This window comes from Lissotriton vulgaris, chromosome 11, assembly GCF_964263255.1.
Source record: "Lissotriton vulgaris chromosome 11, aLisVul1.2, whole genome shotgun sequence".
In the NCBI taxonomy this organism is placed as follows: Eukaryota; Metazoa; Chordata; class Amphibia; order Caudata; family Salamandridae; genus Lissotriton; species Lissotriton vulgaris.
Window position 1 is genome coordinate 543,724,196 of NC_141699.1, and position 22,402 is coordinate 543,746,597.

Genomic DNA, 22,402 nt, shown 5'->3' on the forward strand with positions numbered 1-22,402 from the left:
TATTTAACAACAAGGGGTGGTGATGGACAGAGTTTCTGAATTAAGCAGAATACTCTCACCCAGTCAAGAGATCAGGGCTAGATCCAACACCGATTTTTAGCTCACTGCATCGTTTTTGGCCACTATAGGTGTGGCAGGGTATACTCAGACATGAGTCCCTTGCTCACTGCACCATCAGGATTCAAGCAAGCCGGGCCGACGACGGCTGAAATGCCAGAAACCGGCCTCCGGAAGCTTGTTTCCTTCCCAGTATAAGAATTGGCTTGGTAGTTTGGTTTGCCCTGTTCCCATCATGCACTGGGACAGGAACAGACTAATTTGCATGTAGCCAGGTTCTGAGCTGGGATGGTGCAGTGAGCTAAAAAACGGTGATGGATCAAGCCCTGATCTTTGGACTGGGTAAGAGTGGTCTGCTTAATTCAGACACTCTGTTCATCACCACCCCCTTTTCTGAATCGTTGCAACACTTTTGCACCTCCGTTGTGTCACTTTTCATGACGAAGCGGCGACGTAAACAATGCACCACACTAGCCATATTTACAAGGTACCTCATCTCGACAGATGCATCACCTTGTAAAGCCCTGCGCCACATTATACCTGCATTAGGTACAATGTATGCAGGGTGTGCATACCCACGTAAATAAAAAAGAGTCGTAAAAGTGTTGCAGTGAAATCTATGAGAGTTCACTGTGACACTTTAAGGACGCAACTGCATCAAAATCTTACGCCCCTCTAATGGCAGGCATAAAGGTGACACTGTGCCATAGTTACAGTCCTGCCCTATGCATTGCTGGAGTTGCGTCATGCTTGCAACACAACTCCAGCAATGTGTGACTTTTGCGCCAACAGCTACGTCCGGATTCCGGACGTATCTGTCATTCCCTGCGACATGGAGCATCATACATTAAATACGACGCATTCATTGTGTCGCAAGGAGGGCGCAGTGAAAAAAAACTGTTGCATCGCTGTTGTATCACAATGCAACAGTTTTCATAAATGAGGCCCCTAATTCTTTGCCTTTGAGAGCACCCATAGCAGCAATCATATATATATGTGAATTTTAATTGTTAAAAAATGTGTGAAAGGGGCCCACAGCTGTTGAGATATGGGTAGTATCAAAGGAAAAGACAGTGTTACTTAGTAACGTTTAATTTACAGTCGAATATTTTTTATTCCATCTGTTTGATGCTGCTAACAAGCATTTGCAAAACCAATAGGTTTATCTTGTTTTAAGCCTATTTCCGTTGTTGCTATATGCCTGGTTAAAATACATAAATTCCTCAGAGAGGCACCCAAATACTGTTAAGGTGGTGGGTGTGCCGTGTGACACACGGGATTTTATTACGTTTCAAGCTATGCCCTCAACTACGTAGGCGACGACGCCTCTTGCGAAACATTCCCAGTTATGCTGCTTTGGCCACATCTCTTGGAGGAGCCCCACATTTTAGCGAATCCTCACCCTTTTCGCCTCCCTGAACTCGGCTTTGAGGTACGGAGTGTTGTACTTTTCAGGTCGACTACTACGACTGAATCTCAAGTTTTGATTTAAACAGAAGAACAAGTCATTGCCCTAAACAACCACTAGTTGGCAGGAATGTACATAGAATGTAAAAATTTAACATGAACGAGGTAAAACTAGTGTTAGAAGTGAGGTCTGCCTGTTCCAAAATTAGGTAAATTACCTAAAGTCGGTAATATTTCTCATATAATCAGTAAATAGTTCAAACATTGAATTTGAGACGAAAACCCTTTAAAATATGCTCTACAACTACAATCAGCACTGTAAACAAAGGCGGAAATGCCAGGTTAACAAGCATTTGCAATGCAATAGTTCTCGCATTTGCGAGAGTTTAAGCTTTTGCCATATTAAATGACTACACCTTTTATTTATCTGTTTTGCTAAGTAGCACATAAATAAAAGGCATTGTCATTTACAATGCCAATAGCTCAAACTCTTGTAAATGCGAGACCTATTCAAAGAAACGACCGCCATTGTCTCGGGCTGCTTGGAAAGTGAAAGCGCGCATGGTGCACTGAATATTGCAGGAAAGCATGTCTTGCCTGCAGTAGGAGAAACTCATTAAAGAAAATAGTGCTTACAGACAAAAAAAGACGTAGAGTGTAACAACAGAAGTAAAATGGCCAGTCCTCATGGGAGGTTACACATGAAGACACTGCGGTACTAAGGAGGAACTAAAAGCCTATTAACGAATCAGAAGTCAGCATTTACGAAGGGCAAGGACACACCTCAATGACAAATATGGGCGTAGGTTGGGCAGGGCTACTATTCCATACTCCAATACAGCATGCTGTAGAGCAGCGCATGCGCGGTACCGGCTTGACCTAAAAATGAATACAGCCGGTTTCACATAAAGTTCTACTTGATTAGCTTGTCTGGGCCTTTATAGCAGTAGTCGAAGTGTGCAGGATCGGCAGGGCATGGCGTGTCCCTACTTCTTTCATTCAATAGATTCCTCAGCCCAACTTTTTTTATTTTAAATATACAACCCAGGACGGCAAAAATAGCCACGGCCTACAGATAAGGCTCAGCATTCATGGCCATTAGGGGACGGGTGGGTGGGCTGAGAAGGAAAGGGCCTCTTTTCCTTCTTGCCCAGAAAAGACAAGGACAGTGTCCACTTCTGCTCTGCTGCTGGCAGCTGCCCCCTCTCTTTTTCCTCTTATTCCCTCTCTTTCTTTCTTTCTAGCACCTCCTCACTTACTGAAAACCGTGGCTTCAAGAAATGGTTCTCACCCGCTCTTTCCCCCTTTTGATTATTTGTTCCCTTGTGAAATAGATCCCAAAAAGAAAAACAATTTTGATAGAAATTTCGTCTTTTTCTGACATTTTTCTATTCCAAAGTGCAGCCTCTGGAAGAAAAGGTTAAAAGTATGGAAAATAATGAAATAATGGAATAAAGGAATACAGAGTAGTCGCAAAGTGGCCAGATAGATTTTATTCACACCCAAACACATTAGCGTCACCTTACAGAGTTTGCCAGTGAAACACTACTTTTGTTTTCTTGTCTTTCTTTGAACAGCATTGTTTTCCCCAGGTGGGGAAGTGCACCAATCCTGGAGGTACTGCAATGCTTGATTGATGGGCGGATTGGTAAACAAAATGTGTACTGTTGGTCTGAGTTCACAGATGTGGTCTTTTTAAACCATACTGCTTATGTTTTGTAAGGATATAAGCAATGAACATTGAAATGTGTCCCTCCTGGACCCTGTAGTCATGTCCTTAACTTTTCAGGCAAAAGCACTCACTGATTTCTGAATAGTGACTGTAAAAGTGCTATGGTAACCATGTTGTTCCTGCTTACATTTCACACGCTTTATTGAATCTTGCATTTCCTATGAGTGTTTACTTTTTCCATGATGTTGGTACTTTTTTTTAAGGCAGCATATTGCTATCGTCTAGTGTGTAATTTGAATTGAGTCACATCCAGGTGTTTATAGCGGGGCACAAATGGGCTGTAGTTGATGGCAGTGCGAGTTTCTCTCAGTGGGACAGATTGGTGTTCAGTGGGGGAGAGGATATGGCACTATGGTCAGAGCTGCCAAAATTGGAACTGGGGAAACAGGTTCAGCCTTCATGACCAGTCCACCAGACCACTCTCCTGAGGGAGCACATTCTCATGCTAGACCTTAGAAACAGAGGTGTCTTAGCACAATCAGGTGGATCCTAGTAGTGGCAAGTGTAGGTTAACCTTGAAGGCCTGTCCACCACCACACATACTGAAGTTCACCTCCAGTCTTGCGGGCAGGCCTACGAAGCAGCACACCCTAGAGCAAAAGTGACTCTGTCACTGAGGTTACAGGACCCTTTAGAAGGGCCGGCTCTAGGCTGGTGCGACAGGTATGACCGCACCGGACGCTGACCTGGGGTGGGGGCATTGTGTTTGCAAGTATATTAAAGCCTCCTTCCTGGCCTCCAGCAATTTTCAGCAACAATAAAAATGTCATGATAACTCCGATGATTAATGTTCTTCCTAGGAGTTTTGTCTATTGGAAGTTTTGACTTATGGTAAGGTAGCGCAGATGGTTAATGTGCCTGCTGCAAAGAACAGGTACCATGCCGATCACAAAGTGCACATAAAGTAAATAGGTCAGTAGGTTACTGCTTTTGTCAGAGAGATCCTTTTGGTACTTGCAGTTTATAAGTTAAAATGCTAACAGTGAGCAATAACTATCATCTAAGAGTTACATGCAAACGGCAAGGTATAAATTAGAGTGTTATGGTTTTTCCCCAAGTCTTTGATTATCCTAATGTTGCAAAAAGGGTTCATTCAGATGGAAATCCATTCTGATTACTAAAGAAAACCCCCAACTATGGTATTCCGGTTTAAATTATGAGTTTGCGTTTCTCTAGACCAAGCACTATTAAACTATATTGCCTACTAGTATGGTTGTCCTGTGACTCCTACACCTTATAGTCCTTTGTCTTATGTAATTTCCTATACAGTGATTTACACACGTACACTGGTATGGCTGGTGCTGTAAATAAAATTAAATGCATCTGAGAGAGAGTGTGGTTATGGAGACTTGAGGGGCACTGTTAAAGGGTGGATGTGAGGGAATCCGTGGCGGAGGTGGTCATTGGGGGACACCAACAAACATAGTTGCACAGGGCGCCACCAGTGCTAAAGCCAGCCCTGCCCTTGAGGTCAGTCCGCCTCACCCACTGGTACCTCCATTGGCCTTGTTTCAGCAGTAGTAGCTGCAACCCACCTGGGATCAGCAATGCAGGATTTACACGCATGCCAAACTAAGTTTGCAAACCTCACAGTCTCTCTGCTTCATGCACAAGCACTTTTAACATGTCCTGCCTGTTTTGGGAGTCAGTGGAATTATGAAGCAAAGGAGGACAAAATTAAGCTGCAGTGTTGACTAAATTATGCAGCAAAAAAAAGGCTGGAGCGTAATGCAGTATATTTTCTGATACTTTATTATTTTGACATTTTTACACATGCTAACAGTCTGTGCAAAGATTGTGCCTTGTTAGTACCAGTGTAACATACAAATGCAGCAGGGAGAAAGGTGATCAGTCAAACTTTGTAAAGGGCTGTCCACTTTGCAGCAACATAAGTCACATTTTTTGTAACTTTTGATCCATTTGAGCTACAATCAATTTAGTTGTTAAAGTTGCCAGATTATACAGCAGGTGTTGTATTATGTGGAAAATATGGCAGAGCCATAATTATATAGAAAACCTTTGCAAACTAGGATATTTTGCCATTCATGTATGAAGTGCTCTTGTGGGAAAAGGGAGTAGAAGTGCTGATGGCAGAAACTCGATGGCTCGGAAACAAATGGCTTGTGCTTATGCTTTTAAGCGTACTTGGGACATTCTGTAATTGAAACATATCCCACTTAGTGAATGTACTTAATGTCAATAACTCATATTAAACCTTACATAATCATCTGTATACATTGGTTGAATTACATAACATAAAAAGCTGTAAATGATCAGTGAAATGCCAAACAAATACTAAAAATTAGGATGTTTTGTGCATTCTGGCCACACCTTTGACCATGCCCACTGATCAAATCCTCGGGTTTTTCCTGCCCTCTTATTCTCTGCCCACAGTTCCCCTACTTTTTTCCCCACTTTGACCACTCCTTTGCAGAATCTTATAACGTGGGCAGACTGCTGGTATTTCTCTCTGAGAAAGGTGACATCCTTGGTTAGAAGGACAGCCTGTGTTTGGTTTGATCGGTGTTTGTGTTGCTGATGTTTATAACCAGAGCGTTTGATAACAGTCTCCTCTTTTTGTGTCTCCATAGGATCTCACTTCAACCCCTAACCACTAGCCCCCACCCGCCATCATCCTGACCCACCCCCAAAGCAGACAAGGAGGCGGGCCGGGCCAGATGGATGCAGATCTGGCTGTACTCGTTTCTATAGGCTAACGGCATGGAGAAAACATGGTCTGTTCGCATGAGGACCTGACGCATGACCCACTATTACTGGACCAGGCTGGAGGAGCATCCCGTGGCGGGTGGGGGCAGACTGGGGCAGGCGCCAGCTCCTTCTGCCCCTCCTCAGATTGCCAAAGTCCCGCCTCTGCCAGAGCATTGGCTCGTACCATCACGGGGAAGGAAGTTGGCGTGAACGTCTGTCGTGCAATGACACTGCCCTCTCTATAACTTATTTCCTTCTCACGAGGGATGTCTTCCATACCGACCTTTAATGTAAAAACTGGAATCTGCCATTGTTGACCCTGGAGCGGCTCTGGGCGCTTGGGCTTTACTTCGCATGTCTGGATATCAGCGGACCTGAGGAGCCATCGCATGGTGCCTGGAAGGGGAGAAAGCTGCCCAGCCATGACGGAGCCTGACCCACATTCAAGCTCTCACATTACTCCCCACCAGAGCTGTGTACTCACTGTGGGCACTGGTGTTCAGTGCTGGTAACATTGGCAGTACCCCCCAGAGCGATCCTTGGGAGCCGCCCATGTGTGCCCAAGCATGTTGGCACATTGTGCAGGGGACTCATTCTGCACTCTGGAGCACAATGTGCAAACTCTTCTGCAATTTAGCTTTGTGGGAACCAAATAAAGAAATACTATGCAAAATAAAAGGAAAAAAACATGAGCATGCACTTAGTAGGGACGGAGGAAACGAGGGAAGTACAACCCCTGAATATAAGTGCAGGCTCGGCGTGAGCAGGAGTTAGGCTGAGGCCTAGTCACTTTAAATCAATCCAGTGTGGGAGGGAGAAAGTGTCAAGCTAGGCCTGGTTCATCTTGAGTGGAAGTGAGCAGGTGGGAGCCTTGAGGCCTGTCAGAACTTGGAGTTGGAATGAGCAATAGTCAGGCAGAGGCCTAGTTCAGGCCTGAACAGGAGTGAAAAGAAGTTAAGCTGAGGCCTTGTCTTTTCCTAAATTGAAGTATCCATGAGTTAGACCAGGTCTAGTCTCATGCACGCAGGGGGCAGGCAGATGCCCAGTGCCACAGTGAGAAAAAGGGAGCAAGAACAAGGGCAAAGGCTTATTTCCACCATAAGTAGAGGTGTGAAGGGGGAGGCCGGGATAGGCATGAGTCAGACTAGATCAGTAAAAGAATATCTGAAACACAAATATTGTGTGGACAGAATATTGTGTCAAAAATCGAGGACAAAAATATCGAGAAGGTGAGTGCAGATAGGTAAGTGTAAATTTACTATTCTTAACTTCAGATCTGCGTACCTTGAAGATATATATATCGTCAAGGTACATATATGTGGAGTTACATATAATAAAACTTTACTTACCCATAGAAAATGACCATCACAATATTATTGTCCTCGATATTTTTGACACACTATTCTGTCCCACAATATTTGTAGATCCGATATTTTGTCCAAACACGTCAGACTAAGACCTGGTGGATTTATATGGTGCAAGTGTGACAGGTTAAGGAAGGGATGGTATTTTTATACCTGTGGAGGATTGCAGTTAAGTGAGGTTGAGGAACTCAGGGAACAGGATGAACAGTTACTGTGATTTTCACGTCTATTCACTAATTTAAAACGCTTTATGCTGTTTGTACTAGTGTACAATGCTATATGTAGTCCCAAATCATGAAATAATCCTTCTACGGATCAACCAGGGCTGGATACACTGAAGCGGAAAGGAGTAAAGAAGCTATAGCTGAATTTTGACAAAGCCAGGGTCAGAAACGGGGTCAGAGTGAGACACTACCCTGAGAGTGAGGTCAAACTAGGAGTCTGTGACAGTGTGAGGGCCTCTGCACTCCAATCTCAGAACATTTAAGGAGGCATAAATCTTTCAGCAGACATTCGTTTTCTGTTCTTTGTCCCATGTTGTGTCCTTAAAGTTAAAGATTTTTTTTGTTTTTAACACTGGCATCTCATGAGGCATGCAGCACAACGTCCATTTTAAGTGTTGTCCAAGAGCTAAGCAATTTGAGACTTAACAGGCATGTTGCATTTGATGGAGCTCTCCACTGAATCTTTTTCTCTGCCCCATCAAAATGGTTTTCCACTTAATGATCAGCTCAAATATCAACAACCAGCAGCTGAGATACCCAGTAGTGAAGCCGAAGCTTCAACAGCGCCACCCCACCTCCCATCCACATATTTCCTGGTTAGCGTGGTCAATGCTATCCGTGCAGGCCCCCTGTCCCATAGCAGCAGTCTCTTTACCTTGTCAACCAACCGAAAAATTGGTCATGCATATTGTATGGGTAATTCTGTAAGATGTATAAGAACTTGGGCAGGTAGATCATTTTGTAAAGGGCCGCCATGCCCGTCTAGGACAGGGATAGACTTTGCCAGTGGCCCACTTCCCTCCAATACTCTTACAGTAACCTACCTAGGTTACAGCTATAGAACAACACTGAGTCGGTCAACAAGTATTTACCAGCACGCATTTTCCACAGTTGCTCAAAACTAGGACGTGCCCTGACGTGGCTTTCCAGGCACACACGTTTCTCTTCTCAAACAGTGGTCAACAGGACTCGAGCTGGGTTAGTAGAAATGTCCTAACTAACAGACTCTCTATAGAGGCAGATAGTGTGGAAGTTTGGGTTTTTGACAAAAGAGGCAATCGTGGAAAATGAAAACAGAACTTCACACAGTGTAAAAAGAAATGGCCAAACAGAAGTAAAAACCTGAGTTATAAACTACCAGGGGTAGCAGTATACCTGCATACCAGAGTCCCCCACTACAACAAAGAAATCTTTTTTAAGATGGCTGCTGTACGGCAATTGCAGCCCAGCATTTCCTATTTAAAATTTCTCATCCGTGGTGCTCTGGAGACGTTATTCCAGTCATGTTCTACTATTTTGGTGGACTTTTTTCATGAGAGCACTTTTCTCTGGAAGTCCTGCGATCTCTCAGAAGAAGTTACGCCTTAAAGAAGGATTCGGTTCACTGTCCTCTTTACTCTCTCTCTGTCCCAAAAAAGCCCCACTGTCTTGTCTTTGTGGTGAGGTGTCTGAAAGCCTGTAGAAAAGCCGAGCGCACAAGGCCCAAGACGACAGAACACCAGACCATTGACTCAGGGTGGGATTTACGCCCGGGATCCCCAGCAGTGACAAAACAATATCAGTGTTCCTGTGCAATCCCACATCTGTGTAAATGAGTGCTGCAGGGCAGGAGATCGTTTTTTAATGTACAAGTGCTAAAGTGTGGAGGCAGAGGAAGACAGCACTGGAACACACTGTCAACAAGTGGCACTCTACTGCTCTAGCAGTGTAATACTACTTCTCGAGATGCAATGTTTCTGCCTTGTCACTCACAAGCTACTGGAGTGGTCACTTGTTCGTTCTCTGATGGCCTACGGTGAGGCGCAAGCTGTAAGGCTGCACTTGACTTCACACACCTGCAGTGGACTCCAGCATTGGTCACCCTCTCCACTTCACACTCTACCCCGTGCCACATACTGCCCCGGCTTGCCCCCTGAGAACTTTAAAAAAAAGCAAAGGTTTAGGCCAAACATCTAGTATGTGGACCCTGAAATAGGAAACGGCAGACTCACTACAGGCACCCACTGCTGACAACGGCGAAAAAGGATCGGAGACCTGCTACCTCCAAAGTACCCGGAAAAGTGCTTTTAGTTGATTTGAAGTAGTGGAAGACGGAATGATCATGATTACTCCGATATTGATTGACCAAGGATCAGTAATATTGAAGACAAGTTCATATTCTGAAGGACATCACATCTGCAGACCCATAACTTGCTTTGCATTCTGAAAAGATGGGATGCTTGCAGTGTCACAAATTGCTTGCCATTTTGAAGGTCGCAGTACCTGCTCAGTCAGGGCTTGCTTTACATTCAAAAGTACAACTTGCCATCTGTGTCACAAAGTCCTTTCCTCATGAAGATCACAATTCCTCTTTACTCGCAGCTTACTTTCATTCTGAAACTCACCATGCCTGCTGTGTCAGACCATGCTTTGCATTCTGCAGGTCCACACACCTACCGCATACCAATTTTTACTCAGCATTTTGTTGGATACCAAGCCTGCTACATCTCAGCTTGCTTAGTTTTCTAAGAAACTTCACATAGAATGAACATTGTTTAGTGACAAAAAGAAAACTTGCTCACAGTTCTGGTATCAGGTATCAGAAAAGTAACTCTCTCCCTCCCTTTATCTGCTCACATTTCCACCCCCTGCTGGACCTTGCAATGCTTCTTTCTTAGAACCCTACCCAGACCCTCTATTTCCTCTGCTTCAGCTCTGCTGGCACCTTCAGTCTTACCTCTTCTCTCCATCTTCTCATCCCCCTCATACTGTTTCACCCTCTGCTTTATTTTCTTTACTGTATGTACTCTACTCACTCCACCCTAGTTCATCCTCTTTCCCCTATACCCTTCAACCACAGCACCTTCTTTTTCCTCTCTGCTTGGCTCGCACTGCTGTTCTCCATTCCTCCTGCTCCTACTGCAGCCTGCACTGGGGGCTTCGTCTTCCGAAAGAGAAAACCCTCCCTAGAGTGTATGCTTCCACCATGCAAAAAAATAATGTTAATAAATGTGTGTATGGGGGTGTATGTGGGCGTGTGAGGGGACTGTAATAAATAGTACAGTACAGATCTGGGAGATGGATGGCTGGGGGAGTGGGCTCTGTAAAATACTTAATATACTCTTGAATGCAGCGGAATGGACTTGCCTAGTACTCTAGACGCCCACATGGGCAGGCATGGCTTCTTCCCGCCAACGCCACACGCACCTACCGAGCGCGCTCCGCAGGCACGCTCGCCTTGCTCGCAGTAAGGGGGGAGGGGGAGGGACAGAGAATGCTATGGGGTTGCACATTAGAAGCTTTTTAGAGGTTTTAAGATATCTTTATTTTTTTCCTTTTTTATTCTGAAAATGAGCCTGTCGGGTGGACTCCGTTGAACCTGAAAGCTGGGGCAGCGTTGTTTTCACCTGTACACCAGCTGGACAGATTCATAAAGAAATATGCACAATGGCTTCCTGTCTGACTCTTATTATGTAGCGGGGCAGGGGTCGAGGGGGGCTTGAAAGGGGCGGGAGGAGCTGCGCCCAGCTCATGGAGGTCGTTTTGAAATGGATACACCGCACAATAAATAATGTAGAATTTAAAATGTTCACCCCATTGCACATAATGCAGATACACAATGAGCTGCTTCCCGACTGACCTTGATAGGATAACGCTCAAGGTGACACCGGTCCTAGTACAAATGCCAAGGCCCCCACTTTATAAGCACGTTGTACTTTAAATCAGTGTGGCCACAAAAGAGTGATAACCCTGACATTTGTGGCTTTTATAAAATAGGAGTACCCCATTGAAAGCTGTACTGCTAAAATGAAGACTGACAAAAGAAGAGACATGCAAGGTCTGCCTCTACCATTCGGTCTCTGGGCTATACGAAAGGGGCTTAGTTCTGTGTCACTGGACTGAGTGTGGCCTCTGCCTGTCTTGATATCTTCGAAACTCAAAGCTTCCAGGGCCAGTAGTCGAACCAGGCGGTTGCTACCTCGCTGGAACAGGTACTTTGTCATTCTAATATTTAAACTATCCCGCAGCATTCAAAGTCAATACCAACTAACACGTTTAAGAGCCTTTAAAGATCTTTAATAAAAATCAAAAGGTCATGATGGCAGGAGATTGTATCAGTAAATTCATCTCCTATAACTGCTTGACTGAAAAGAGATTATCTCAGTGAAAATCACTTACAATTTCCAACCTTGCCGAATTTCAATGATACTGAACTCTAAAATATTTCATAATCCTCTTGGACTTTATTCACCCGATTGTCCTCCATGAAAACACAGTATTGTTTCCGCTTCTTCTTGATTCTTTGTGAACTGTCATGTGATCAACTCAGTGTCCACGGTAATTTGAGCAACCTGCTTCATTATCCCCAGGTTCATTCTGTTCGCCAAAACTCTTTGCACATCACAATTGGTTAAAAAAAAAACAGTTTCATAAAGTGCTTTTATTGCTTGATGTGCCCTATTCATATCCACCAAAAACTCTCGGTTGATTACTACTTCCAGTGGTACACCCTGATTAGCCATAAGGTTGCACTGTATACCTTCACACTGGCTTCAGGACCGTAACAAGGTGCACAATGATGGAAAATCCCAAAAACTCCATGTGAATTCCTTCATTTATCCATAACAACAACTGACTCCGTCTATTATTAATTCCTTTTAAAAAAAAAAAATGTATTGACAGATTGCGCACAAGGCGGAGCACTCCGTCCTCCGGAGGAACTGCAAGCAGGAAAGCATCATTTAGTGGGAAGCAACCTATACAATAGTTTAAACAGAACATTCACCCCACCCCCCACACACCCCACCCCCCACCAACTCCCCCCACCCGGATCCCACCCTAACCCCTTGCACAAAGTCATTGCTTTCCTGAAAAAGGAGTTCACACATAGCGTCCAATGTACACACTTCCTCACCCATGGCCCCATCACACCAGTGTCGTAGCATTGTCTTGTTGCACCGGTGGCTCCAACCACAGCCCCCTATAATCTGCCCATCGCTTCCATATTGTATAGTGTTTCATAGGGCAGCCCCTGGCCTCAAAAACATGACGCTCCAGCCCCATACAGAAGTCGAGGCCCTTCTTCCACACCACTACCGGGGGGCCCTGGGATCCTTCCAGGCCCGAGCCACGTCCCTCGTAGCAACAGTAAGGCCCAGAAGCAACAGATGTCTTTTATAGATGTCACACCTCAAGCATTCGGGGGATTCAATCAGACCAGCCCGCCACAGTCTCTCCCTAGTGTAATAGGCTGTATGTAGGTATTTAAATTGGATGAATCGTAGGTGTATGGCAATAGCCGCACCTCTTGGGGCTTCCAGAGCTTCCCTCCAATCTTCCTCCTCTAGTGCACCCACATCCCCTTCCCAAGAGTCCCACAGCTTGTCAAGAGAGGGGGAGCTATGTGTAACCAACGTCTGATAGATGCGGGATATTTTCTTGTCTTCTAAATCCCCCATAAATACCTTAGCTTCTAGTGGGCTAAATTCGGGCAAGGAGTCTAGGCCTTCTAAGCTAGGTGTAATGGCGTGATGGAACTGCAAGTATTTAAAGAACTGGGTTCGAGGCATGCCATACTCCTCACTAAGCTCTTGAAACGATTTAAGTGTCGTGCCTTTCAGAACATGACCCAACGCCGAGATTCCTATCGAATCCCACCCGCGAAATCCCTGCAAGAACGCCAGAGCCGGTAACCGACCATTCTGCCAGAGTCGGGTTTCTCCAGTTAACTTGTTCCACCATCCCATACGGCGTAGCGCCTGCCGCCAAATCCGAAAGACCACCTGGGTGGCCACGGGCAACCTCTTCCTCAACCTAGCCGAGTATAGGATTGTGTGTAGGGGGTCAGGTTCCATTACTCTTATTAATTCCTTTGCAACGTATCACTGAGATACACCCAATGGAAAAATTATACGGGCTGATTGCACTTGGTAAGATATCAATGTCTAACAGCTGGTTACGTTTCAGAATACTGTATATGGAAATATTGTCTGACATAAATATTGCATCCTAAACATCATTTACAAAAATATTGTCTCATTGGCTGCTCATTTTCTGTTATTAACTTCAATGTTACCATATTTTTGCAAAAGTTTTCAGGGCACTATTTTTTATCAGTCGATATTCTAAGAACAATATCCTGGCACCAAACAAACACTTCATACTCAAGAAAACTTGTAAGGTTTGAGGCCCACACAGAGGTTACAGCTGCCACCTAAGGAGGAAGATGGGCAAGCTAAAGAGGGGAGAATCAATCAATCAATCAATCATTTGTAAAGCGCACTAAATACCCCCGAGGGTCTCAAGGCGCGGGGAGGCGCTACTGATCAAACTGCCAGTTGTTGAGTATCCTCCTGAAGGTCTGCAGGTCTTGGGTCTGTCGCAGGCTCAGTGGGAGGGTGTTCCATGTCTTGGCGGCGAGGTGGGAGAAGGATCTCCCACCGGTGGTTGTTCTTCGGATGCGCGGGACGATGGCAAGTGAGAGGTCGGCGGAGCGTAGTTGGCGGTTGGGGATGTAGAAGGAGAGCCGTCTGTTGAGGTAGGCTGGGCCGGTCTTGTGGAGTGACCTGTATGCGTAGGTGAGGAGCTTGAAGGATATCCTCTTGTTGACAGGGAGCCAGTGCAGGTTTCTCAGGTTGGGGATGATGTGGCCGTGGCGTGGTACGTAGAGGATCAGTCGTGCCGAGGCTTTTGGATGCATTGTAGTCATTTGATGAGCTTGGTCGGGGCTCCCGCGTAGAGGGCATTTCCATAGTCTAGTCTGCTGCTGACAAGGGCCTGGGTGACTGTCTTTCTTGTATCTGTCAGGATCCATCTATGGAGCATGCAGAGGGTGTTGAAGCAGGTGGAGGAGACAGCGTTGACTTGCTTGGTCATTGAGAGCGTTGAGTCAAGGATGATTCCCAGATCGCGTGCGTGGTCGGTGGGTGTCGGGACTGCCCCCAGTGCCGTCGGCCCCCAGGAATCGTCCCAGGCTGAAGGGTTGGAGCCGAGGATGAGGACCTCCGTCTTGTCCGAGTTCAGCTTCAGACGGCTGGTCTTCATACAGTCGGCAATGGCCTTCATTTCTTCGTGGAGGTTGGCTGTGGTGGTGATGGGGTCCTTGGTGAGGGAGAGGATCAGCTGAGTGTCGTTGGCGTAGGAGATTATGTTGCAGTTGTGGTGTCAGGCTACGTGTGCGAGCGGGGCAATGTAAATGTTGAACAGCGTAGGGCTGAGGGAGGATCCCTGGGGTACGGCGCAGATGGTCCCTGTCCGCAGTACGGACAGGGACTCCTTGCAGCCATTAGAGGCCTTCATCTCGACTAGCTTCAGTTGCTGATTTACTTAGTGAAAGGAGACAATACAGAGACTGGCCTTGACAAGTTCCTGAGGTTTCTAAAGGGAACCCTAGTCAACTTTGCTAGCTATGCCCTTTGATTGCTCCCTCTTTTTCAGTCAGAAAACTGAATAAAACCTAGAGAGACTGAAATGCAAACATGCCTTTTCCATTCCTGGGAATCGACTCCCCTACTGTAGGATGGAGGTTCTATATATAATATACCAAAAAGAGTGATATTGTGTAGAGAGTCCAGGAATGCCTTAAGAGTGGACCGGACTTTCTTTAACATTCCCAAGGTGCTCTTTTTGGTGGTAGAGTGGTCTAGCAGCCTTAGGCTTATCAAGGAGGAATGCTTGAAATTTGTTACACACTCCGGGGCATAGTTACCAGGGCATTATGCCACTGGAGTGTCACATTTTACAACGCTCCGTGTTGCAATGCCCTGTTCCATATTAACCCCTTCCGCGCTGATGACGAGCTCAGCTCATCATGAGGCTTACCTGCCGTGCGCTCATGACGAGCTGAGCTCGTCATGTAATGCGGTATTTACAAAATCGCAGCGCACAGCGGGAAAAGCCGCCGCAGCGATGCGGTTAACAATGCAGCGCTTAGCCACATTGCGTGGTTTAACTCCGCATTGTAAATATCATACCCTTTCCAACTGTTTGCTGCATCTAAGGGACGTGCAATGAGTGTTTCTGGGGTGTTCCAGTGCAGCACCCATTGCTTTTTGACGCTGCCCCAGATTGACAAGGATTTGCAAATCTGAGGCAGTGCCAAAAACTAATTCCATTGAAAAGCAGGCGTTAAAGTGTCGTAACAAGGAGAATATGTTTATTTCTTTTTGCTCTTTCTATGTGTGCTGCATTCTGCAGCATACATAATGAGAGCAAATGACCTTTAATGATTGTTTATAGGAAGGATGGTGACCCTTCCTGCACATAAACAATCATCCTTGCAACGCAGGTACCCTTGCACCATGGCGCTAGGCAGCTTTTTTAGTGCCGGCATAAGGAAAAACATGGGCGTACCCTATTCTTGTGAATACGGTGTATCCCTGTGTTTTTTAAATGACAGTGAGGCTCTGCTAAATTGCTTGCAATGCCGCAATGCTTCATTTCTTTGTAAATATGCCCCACAGAGTCAATAAATGATGCACACACTCAAAAAGGAGATCCACACCAATTTGGAAAAATAACTATCTTTATATGTGTTCATAATACCATGAATTTCAAAATTGGGTAAGTACTTGGTTTTAAAATATCATAGTTTCGATAGTATGCAGAAATACAATTGCATTTGAGTTATCACGATTTTTCAGAATACAGCAGTACACTGGCACTTGTATCTTTTAAAGCTGTAATGTTATCCTATGGGAAGGAAACATTTACTGCATTTGGGCAATTAGCAGCAACTTATAGGACTGTTCCACAGGACATAAGGTAAGTATATGGCAAGGTGCAGCACCAACAGGTCACTTCGGGCAGCTCTGGGCGTCTGGGTGCAGAGATGCTTTACAGTGTTGGGTGCCCCTTTGAAGTCAATAGGGAATGGTCTGGTCACATAGAGGCTGCATGTAGGAACTTGGGGGCCAGTCCGGGCGATCCCACAGAGGGGCTTGGTCCTTGAGATGCTCAGGCACGAAGGGACACCACTGGTCCACTAGAACTCGGACTGGTGGGCTGAGCTGCAGTGGTGGTTTTTGTGGTGGGATTCTGCAAAACGGACTGCAGGCAGGGACTGGGGACCAGTTCGGGACAATCCTAAAGTAGGATCGGCTTTTGAGGGTCTCAGGAACCCGTTGGCACCGTTGTTCTACTTCTCCCGGGGCTGTGGGACTCAGATGCAGTGGTGTTGGTTTTTTTGCAGTCTGAGGCTCTTGTGGTTCCTGCTGTCTGGCAAAAGAGCAAATAACACTCCTTAGCACACATATATCAATAGTTGGAGTACCACATTTATGCAATATATGAAGTAAGTGTAGACATAAATAATAGGCACAATTTTCTTCTTTCTTCTTAGTTGTTCTGTTTAATATATTATATTGTTATATATTAAACAGAACAACTAAGAAGAAAATTGTGCCTATTATATATGTTTGCACTTATTTCATATATTGCGTACTTGTGGTACTCCAACTATTGATATACGTGTGCTAAGGATTGTTATTTGTTCTTGGGGGCTGAGGCCTGTCCTTGGGAGTCTGGTGGTTCTCCTCACCTTTTAGCACCATTAAGAAATTTGCCCATTACGATATTGTGTGTGATTCTTCTATGTGGCACCTTCACACCTAAACCCAATACCACTGTCCAGGGTTATTACATGTCTGGCAAGAGAGGATGCAGACGGGCAATGGGGGCCCAGTCTGGTGGAGCCCAAGGGGGCTTGACTCTTGAGGGTCTCTGTACCTCAGGGGCACTCTTTGGTTCACAGCAGCTCAGGCCGGGGATGCTCGTCAGCAGTGCTGTTTGGTCTGGTAGGGTTGCACTGGCAGAGGCTCTCGTTTCGGTCCTTTTGGTGCCTGAAAACGTGCAGGTAAACAGCCCTTCTGCTCCAAGGGAGATGTTGCTGTCCAGGTGAAGTTGTGGGTCACTCTTTCACAGTTTTTAGGAGGTGACACCGCTTTTTGGACAAGCTGGATCTGTGCAACTGTAGGGGACAGCAGGCAGGGTTTGCGCCAAATCAGTTGCTGCTCTTTAGTTCTCACATTGGGGCCTCCTCTTTGTCCTTCTTTCTTCTTCTGGCAAACACATCTGATTTCCTGGTGTCAGCCACCTAAATACTCAATTTAGGGGCATTAAGAGGAGTGAAGGGTGGTAGCCAATGGGCTACTTACCTCTGGGGTCACTACACCGCTTAGCTGACCACTTCCGGTGGGGAGTGGGCACCACCCTGTCCGGAGTTTCTAATTTCACCACAATGAAGATGATGAAGTCCTAATATTCATGTTCATTTCAGGTAACCCACCATAGGGTTGTAACTACTCTGGAGGTGCAACACGCCTCCTTGCACAGCTAACTTCCCACCTGCCCTGGTGCCAAATGGGCCTCAGGGCAGAGGGTGGAATCCTCCAGGTCTGAGGAAGCCAGGCTTGTATGTCAAAGGTGGTGAGCTCTTTGAAGCTTCCTGTCTTGACATGTTCATTTACTATCCATCCTGTTTGGAGGAGGTGTAAACACCTCCCGCTAGAGCAGGCATTGTTTCTGACCTCCGAGAGCAGGGCTTTCACCTCCTAGAGGGTCAGAAACTCATCTGTGGTAGCAGGCTGGCCTGGACTGGACCAGTCAGCCAGCACACTAGAGGACTAGTAGGTTTCAGGGGGTGCCTCTGGGAGCAGGTATTCACAAATCCAACACTGGAATATTTGTGGGTTTATTGATATGAAGTGTTTGATACCAACCACTTGTGGGACACCCCCGCGCCGCACGGCCACCAGCTGCTGCGTGTGCCCCTTAGCCTTGTCCCTGCCGCGCTGCCTGCCTCGCCGCCGGCTGACTCTGTTGCCGTTTGTTTTGTTTTTGTTTTGTCCGCCATTTGTGCTTGTTCAACTGTATTCTTGCCCGTGTTAGCGTTTTTTGTTTCCCATTAGTGCCTGTTTACTTTTCAGCTTGCGTCCTTCCTGTTTGCCCGCCTACCTCGCCGCCCTCCGTCTTCCCTCCCCGCTCCCCGCTTCCCGCCACCACCGCAGACCCCGCCCCTTTTTTCCTTCTGTTCCCTCCCCGCTCCCGCCTCCCAGCTGCTCCGCCCACCCGCGCACTTCGCCTTTATATGGCGACCGTGCGAACGCGCAGCGGGCGCGCCGATTGTAGGCCGCGCCCGTCCGCGACCGGATCGCGACCAGCGCCAGGACCCCTGGCCCCCGAAGACCCCGACCGACCCGCCTGACGTACTCCGCCGCCACCCTCATCGCTCTCAACTCCGGCCGACTCCCAGAATGCCATCAAGCCACACCACGACGCACCCACGGACCTTTCAGCTGCCACGCCTGCAAATTCACCTGCATCCGGACCTGCCTCACACCAGCACCCGCCAAGTCGAACACCAGCAGCACCCACCTCAAGTGCATCCTGCTCAACACCCGTTCCGTCCACAGACACGCCATCGAACTCTGGAACCTCCTAGACGCCACAGCCCCTGACGTTGCCTTCCTCACGGAGACCTGGATGAACGCCTCTTCAGCTCCCGACATCGCCATCGCTATCCCAGAGGGCTACAAGATCGTCCGCAGGGACCGCAACGCCAACCAGATGGGAGGAGGCATCGCCATCATCCACAAGAACACCATCCGTCTCACGACCAGCACCGACAACACCCTGACCACCGCCGAACACCTGCATTTCCAGATCCACACCACCCCGAACACCACCCTCAGAGGCACCCTGATCTACCGACCCCCTGGACCACGCACACAATTCAGCGAGGACATCGCCGACTTCGTCAGCCCGCATGCCCTCCCCTCCGCTGACTACATCCTCCTGGGGGACCTCAACTTCCACCTGGAGAACAACAACGACCGCAACACCACCACCCTGCTGGACAACCTCGCCAACCTGGGACTCAAGCAACTGGTGTCCACCCCCACCCACCTCGCCGGACACACACTCGACGCAGTCTTCTCTTCCAGCACAGACATCAACGTCAGGCACGCCACAGAGCTTCAATGGACGGACCACAGCTGCGTCCACTTCACCTTCAAGAGAACGACGACCCACCACCACCAGCAACAGGCCGCCCGCAGAAGCTGGAACAAGATCACAGCAGACCAGCTCGCCACCTCCCTGAGCCAGCACCCTCCTGCCAGCTCAGCGAACCCCAGCCAGGCCGCCGACAACCTCACGAAGTGGATCAGCATCTACGCGGACGAGCTCGCCCCGCTGAGGACCCCGCCCAGCAGACCCGGAAGCAAGAAAGCCCCGTGGTTCACCGACGAACTCAAGAGCTCCAAGAAGAACTGCCGAGCCCTCGAGAAAGTCTGGAGAAGGGAACCCACACCGGACAACAGGACCTCCTTCAAGCTTGCCACCCGGAAGCACCACCAGCTGATCCGTGCCGCCAAGAAAACAGCATTCAAGGAACGGTTGGACAACAACGCACACAACTGCAAGGAACTCTTCAACATCGTGAAAGAGCTTTCCAACCCCAGCGCAGGAAACAACGACATCACCCCATCGCAAGACCTCTGCAACTCCCTCGCTTCATACTTCCACAACAAGATCGCGGACATACACAACAGCTTCAACAACCAACCAACGCACACCATGACCGAACAATCACCCCCCAACACCACCCTCCACGCCTGGACCCCGATCAGCACCGAAGACACCATCCGCACGATGAACTCCATCCACTCCGGATCACCGACCGACCCCTGCCCTCACCACGTCTTCAACAAGGCTGACGCTGTCATCGCACCCCACCTGCGAGACATCATCAACACATCATTCGACACCGCCACCTTCCCTGAGAGCTGGAAACACGCCGAACTCAGCGCCCTGCTCAAGAAACCAACAGCGGACCCCACCGAACTCAAGAACTACCGCCCCATCTCGCTCCTCCCGTTTCCAGCCAAAGTCATCGAGAAGACCGTCAACAAGCAGATGGCCGCCTTCCTCGAGACGAACGGATCCCTCGACCCCTCACAGTCCGGCTTCCGAGCCAATCACAGCACCGAGACCGCCCTCATCGCCGCCACCGATAACATCCGAGCCCTGATGGACAATGGAGAAACAGCGGCCCTCATCCTCCTAGACCTCTCCGCGGCATTCGACACGGTCTGCCACCGCACCCTAGTACAGCGCCTCAGCAACATCGGAATCCAGGACAAAGCGCTGGAATGGATCATCTCCTTCCTCGACGGAAGAACACAGAGAGTCCGCCTACCACCGTACAAGTCAGAGGCCTCCGAAGTCATCTGCGGCGTCCCTCAAGGATCATCTCTGAGCCCCACCCTCTTCAACGTCTACATGAGCCCCCTCGCGGCCATCGTACGCAAACACAACCTCGGCATAATCTCCTACGCCGACGACACCCAGCTGATCCTCTCCCTGACCAACGACCCCGCCTCCGCCAGAGCCAACCTGCACGAAGGGATGAAAGAGGTAGCCGAGTGGATGACGACCAGCCGCCTGAAACTGAACTCTGACAAGACGGAGGTCCTCATCCTGGGCTCTTCCCCCTCTGCCTGGGACGACTCCTGGTGGCCTCCCGCCCTGGGCACCGCACCCAAACCGACAGACCATGCACGCAACCTGGGCTTCATCCTGGACTCCTCCCTCTCCATGACCAGGCAAGTCAACAACGTCTCCTCGGCGTGCTTCAACATCCTACGCATGCTACGGAAGATCTTCCGGTGGATCCCCACCGAGACCAGGAAGACCGTCACCCAGGCCCTCGTCACCAGCCGACTGGACTACGGCAACGCCCTCTACGCCGGTACCACCGCCAAGCTCCAGAAGAGACTCCAGCGGATACAGAACGCCTCAGCCAGACTCATCCTCGACATCCCACGAACCAGCCACATCACCGGACATCTGAGAGACCTTCACTGGCTCCCCGTCAACAAAAGAATCACCTTCCGCCTCCTCACCCACGCACAGCACACAAAGCCCTACACGACCAAGGCCCGAGCTACCTCAACAGCCGGATCAACTTCTACGCTCCCAAACGCCACCTCCGATCAGCCAACCACGCCCTCGCCGCCGTCCCCCGCATCCGAAGAGCAACTACAGGAGGAAGGTCCTTCTCCTACCTGGCCGCCAAGACCTGGAACTCCCTCCCGACCGACCTGCGCCTGACCCAAGACCACCTCTCCTTCAGGAAGAAGCTGAAGACCTGGCTGTTCGAGCAGTAGCGGCACCCCCCCCCCCACCCCCCCCCCCCCCCAGCGCCTTGAGACCCTACGGGTATGTAGCGCGCTCTATAAGTGTCACTGATTGATTGATTGATTGATTGTTTCAGTGAAGCCATTATGTAGCTGGGAAGCTCGTTTTGACCAGTTCCCAGTACTTACCTTAAGATGGCTTCCCTTCTTGCGTATATTATCCAGCAATGCGACTAAGCATTACAGGGCCACATCTGCTCATGCAGATATGTCCTCACATGTACCATAAGGCACCCTGCCTTAGGGTCCAAAGCCTGCTGTAGGGGTGACTTACACACAGCCCATCAGTGACTTTGGCATGGCACACAGGAGTGTGTCATGTCATGTTTTCAAGCATGGTTTGCACCATGTCAGGCAGCCTGCAATCTGTGTGTAGTTTGTGTGTGGGCCCTTTAGAGTTGAAAATCAGCATCTAGTAGCTAAAAAAGGGGCAGAAAGTGGGGGCAACTGCAACAAAAAACCTAGCGGCATATTTACATGGGGATTACGCCACTGGAAAGTCACTTTTTCCGACGTTCCGAAGGCGCAGTGCCCTGCACCACATTTACACAGTGGTGTTAAGCCACTTTGCATGGCTTAATGCCGCTTTGGAAATATGCCACCTTTTCTTGCAGTTTTCGAAGTGAAAGGGGCATGCAATGGGTGTTGCTGTGGGCGTTCCACCGCAACACCTATTGCTTTTTGATGCTGCCCCAGATGGGCAAAGATCTGTAAATCGGAGGCAGTGCCAAA

The 22,402-nt window shown here is 48.2% G+C and overlaps 1 protein-coding gene across 11 annotated transcripts in view; it reads left to right on the forward strand.

The window, feature by feature from the left end:
• Window positions 1-6,592, forward strand: part of ANK1 (ankyrin 1) — a 1,037,654-nt gene extending 1,031,062 nt beyond the window's left edge. For 10 of the 11 annotated variants that reach the window (XM_086943592.1, XM_086943597.1, XM_086943588.1 and 7 more), the window contains one exon: window positions 5,788-6,574. In XM_086943592.1, the coding sequence (XP_086799718.1) occupies window positions 5,788-5,814 (27 nt within the window). In that variant the 3' untranslated portion in view covers window positions 5,815-6,574. Of the gene's footprint in view, window positions 1-5,787 lie in introns of all 11 variants that reach the window. The other variant, XM_086943595.1, reaches the window with a different exon arrangement.
• Window positions 6,593-22,402: the final 15,810 nt, after the last annotated feature.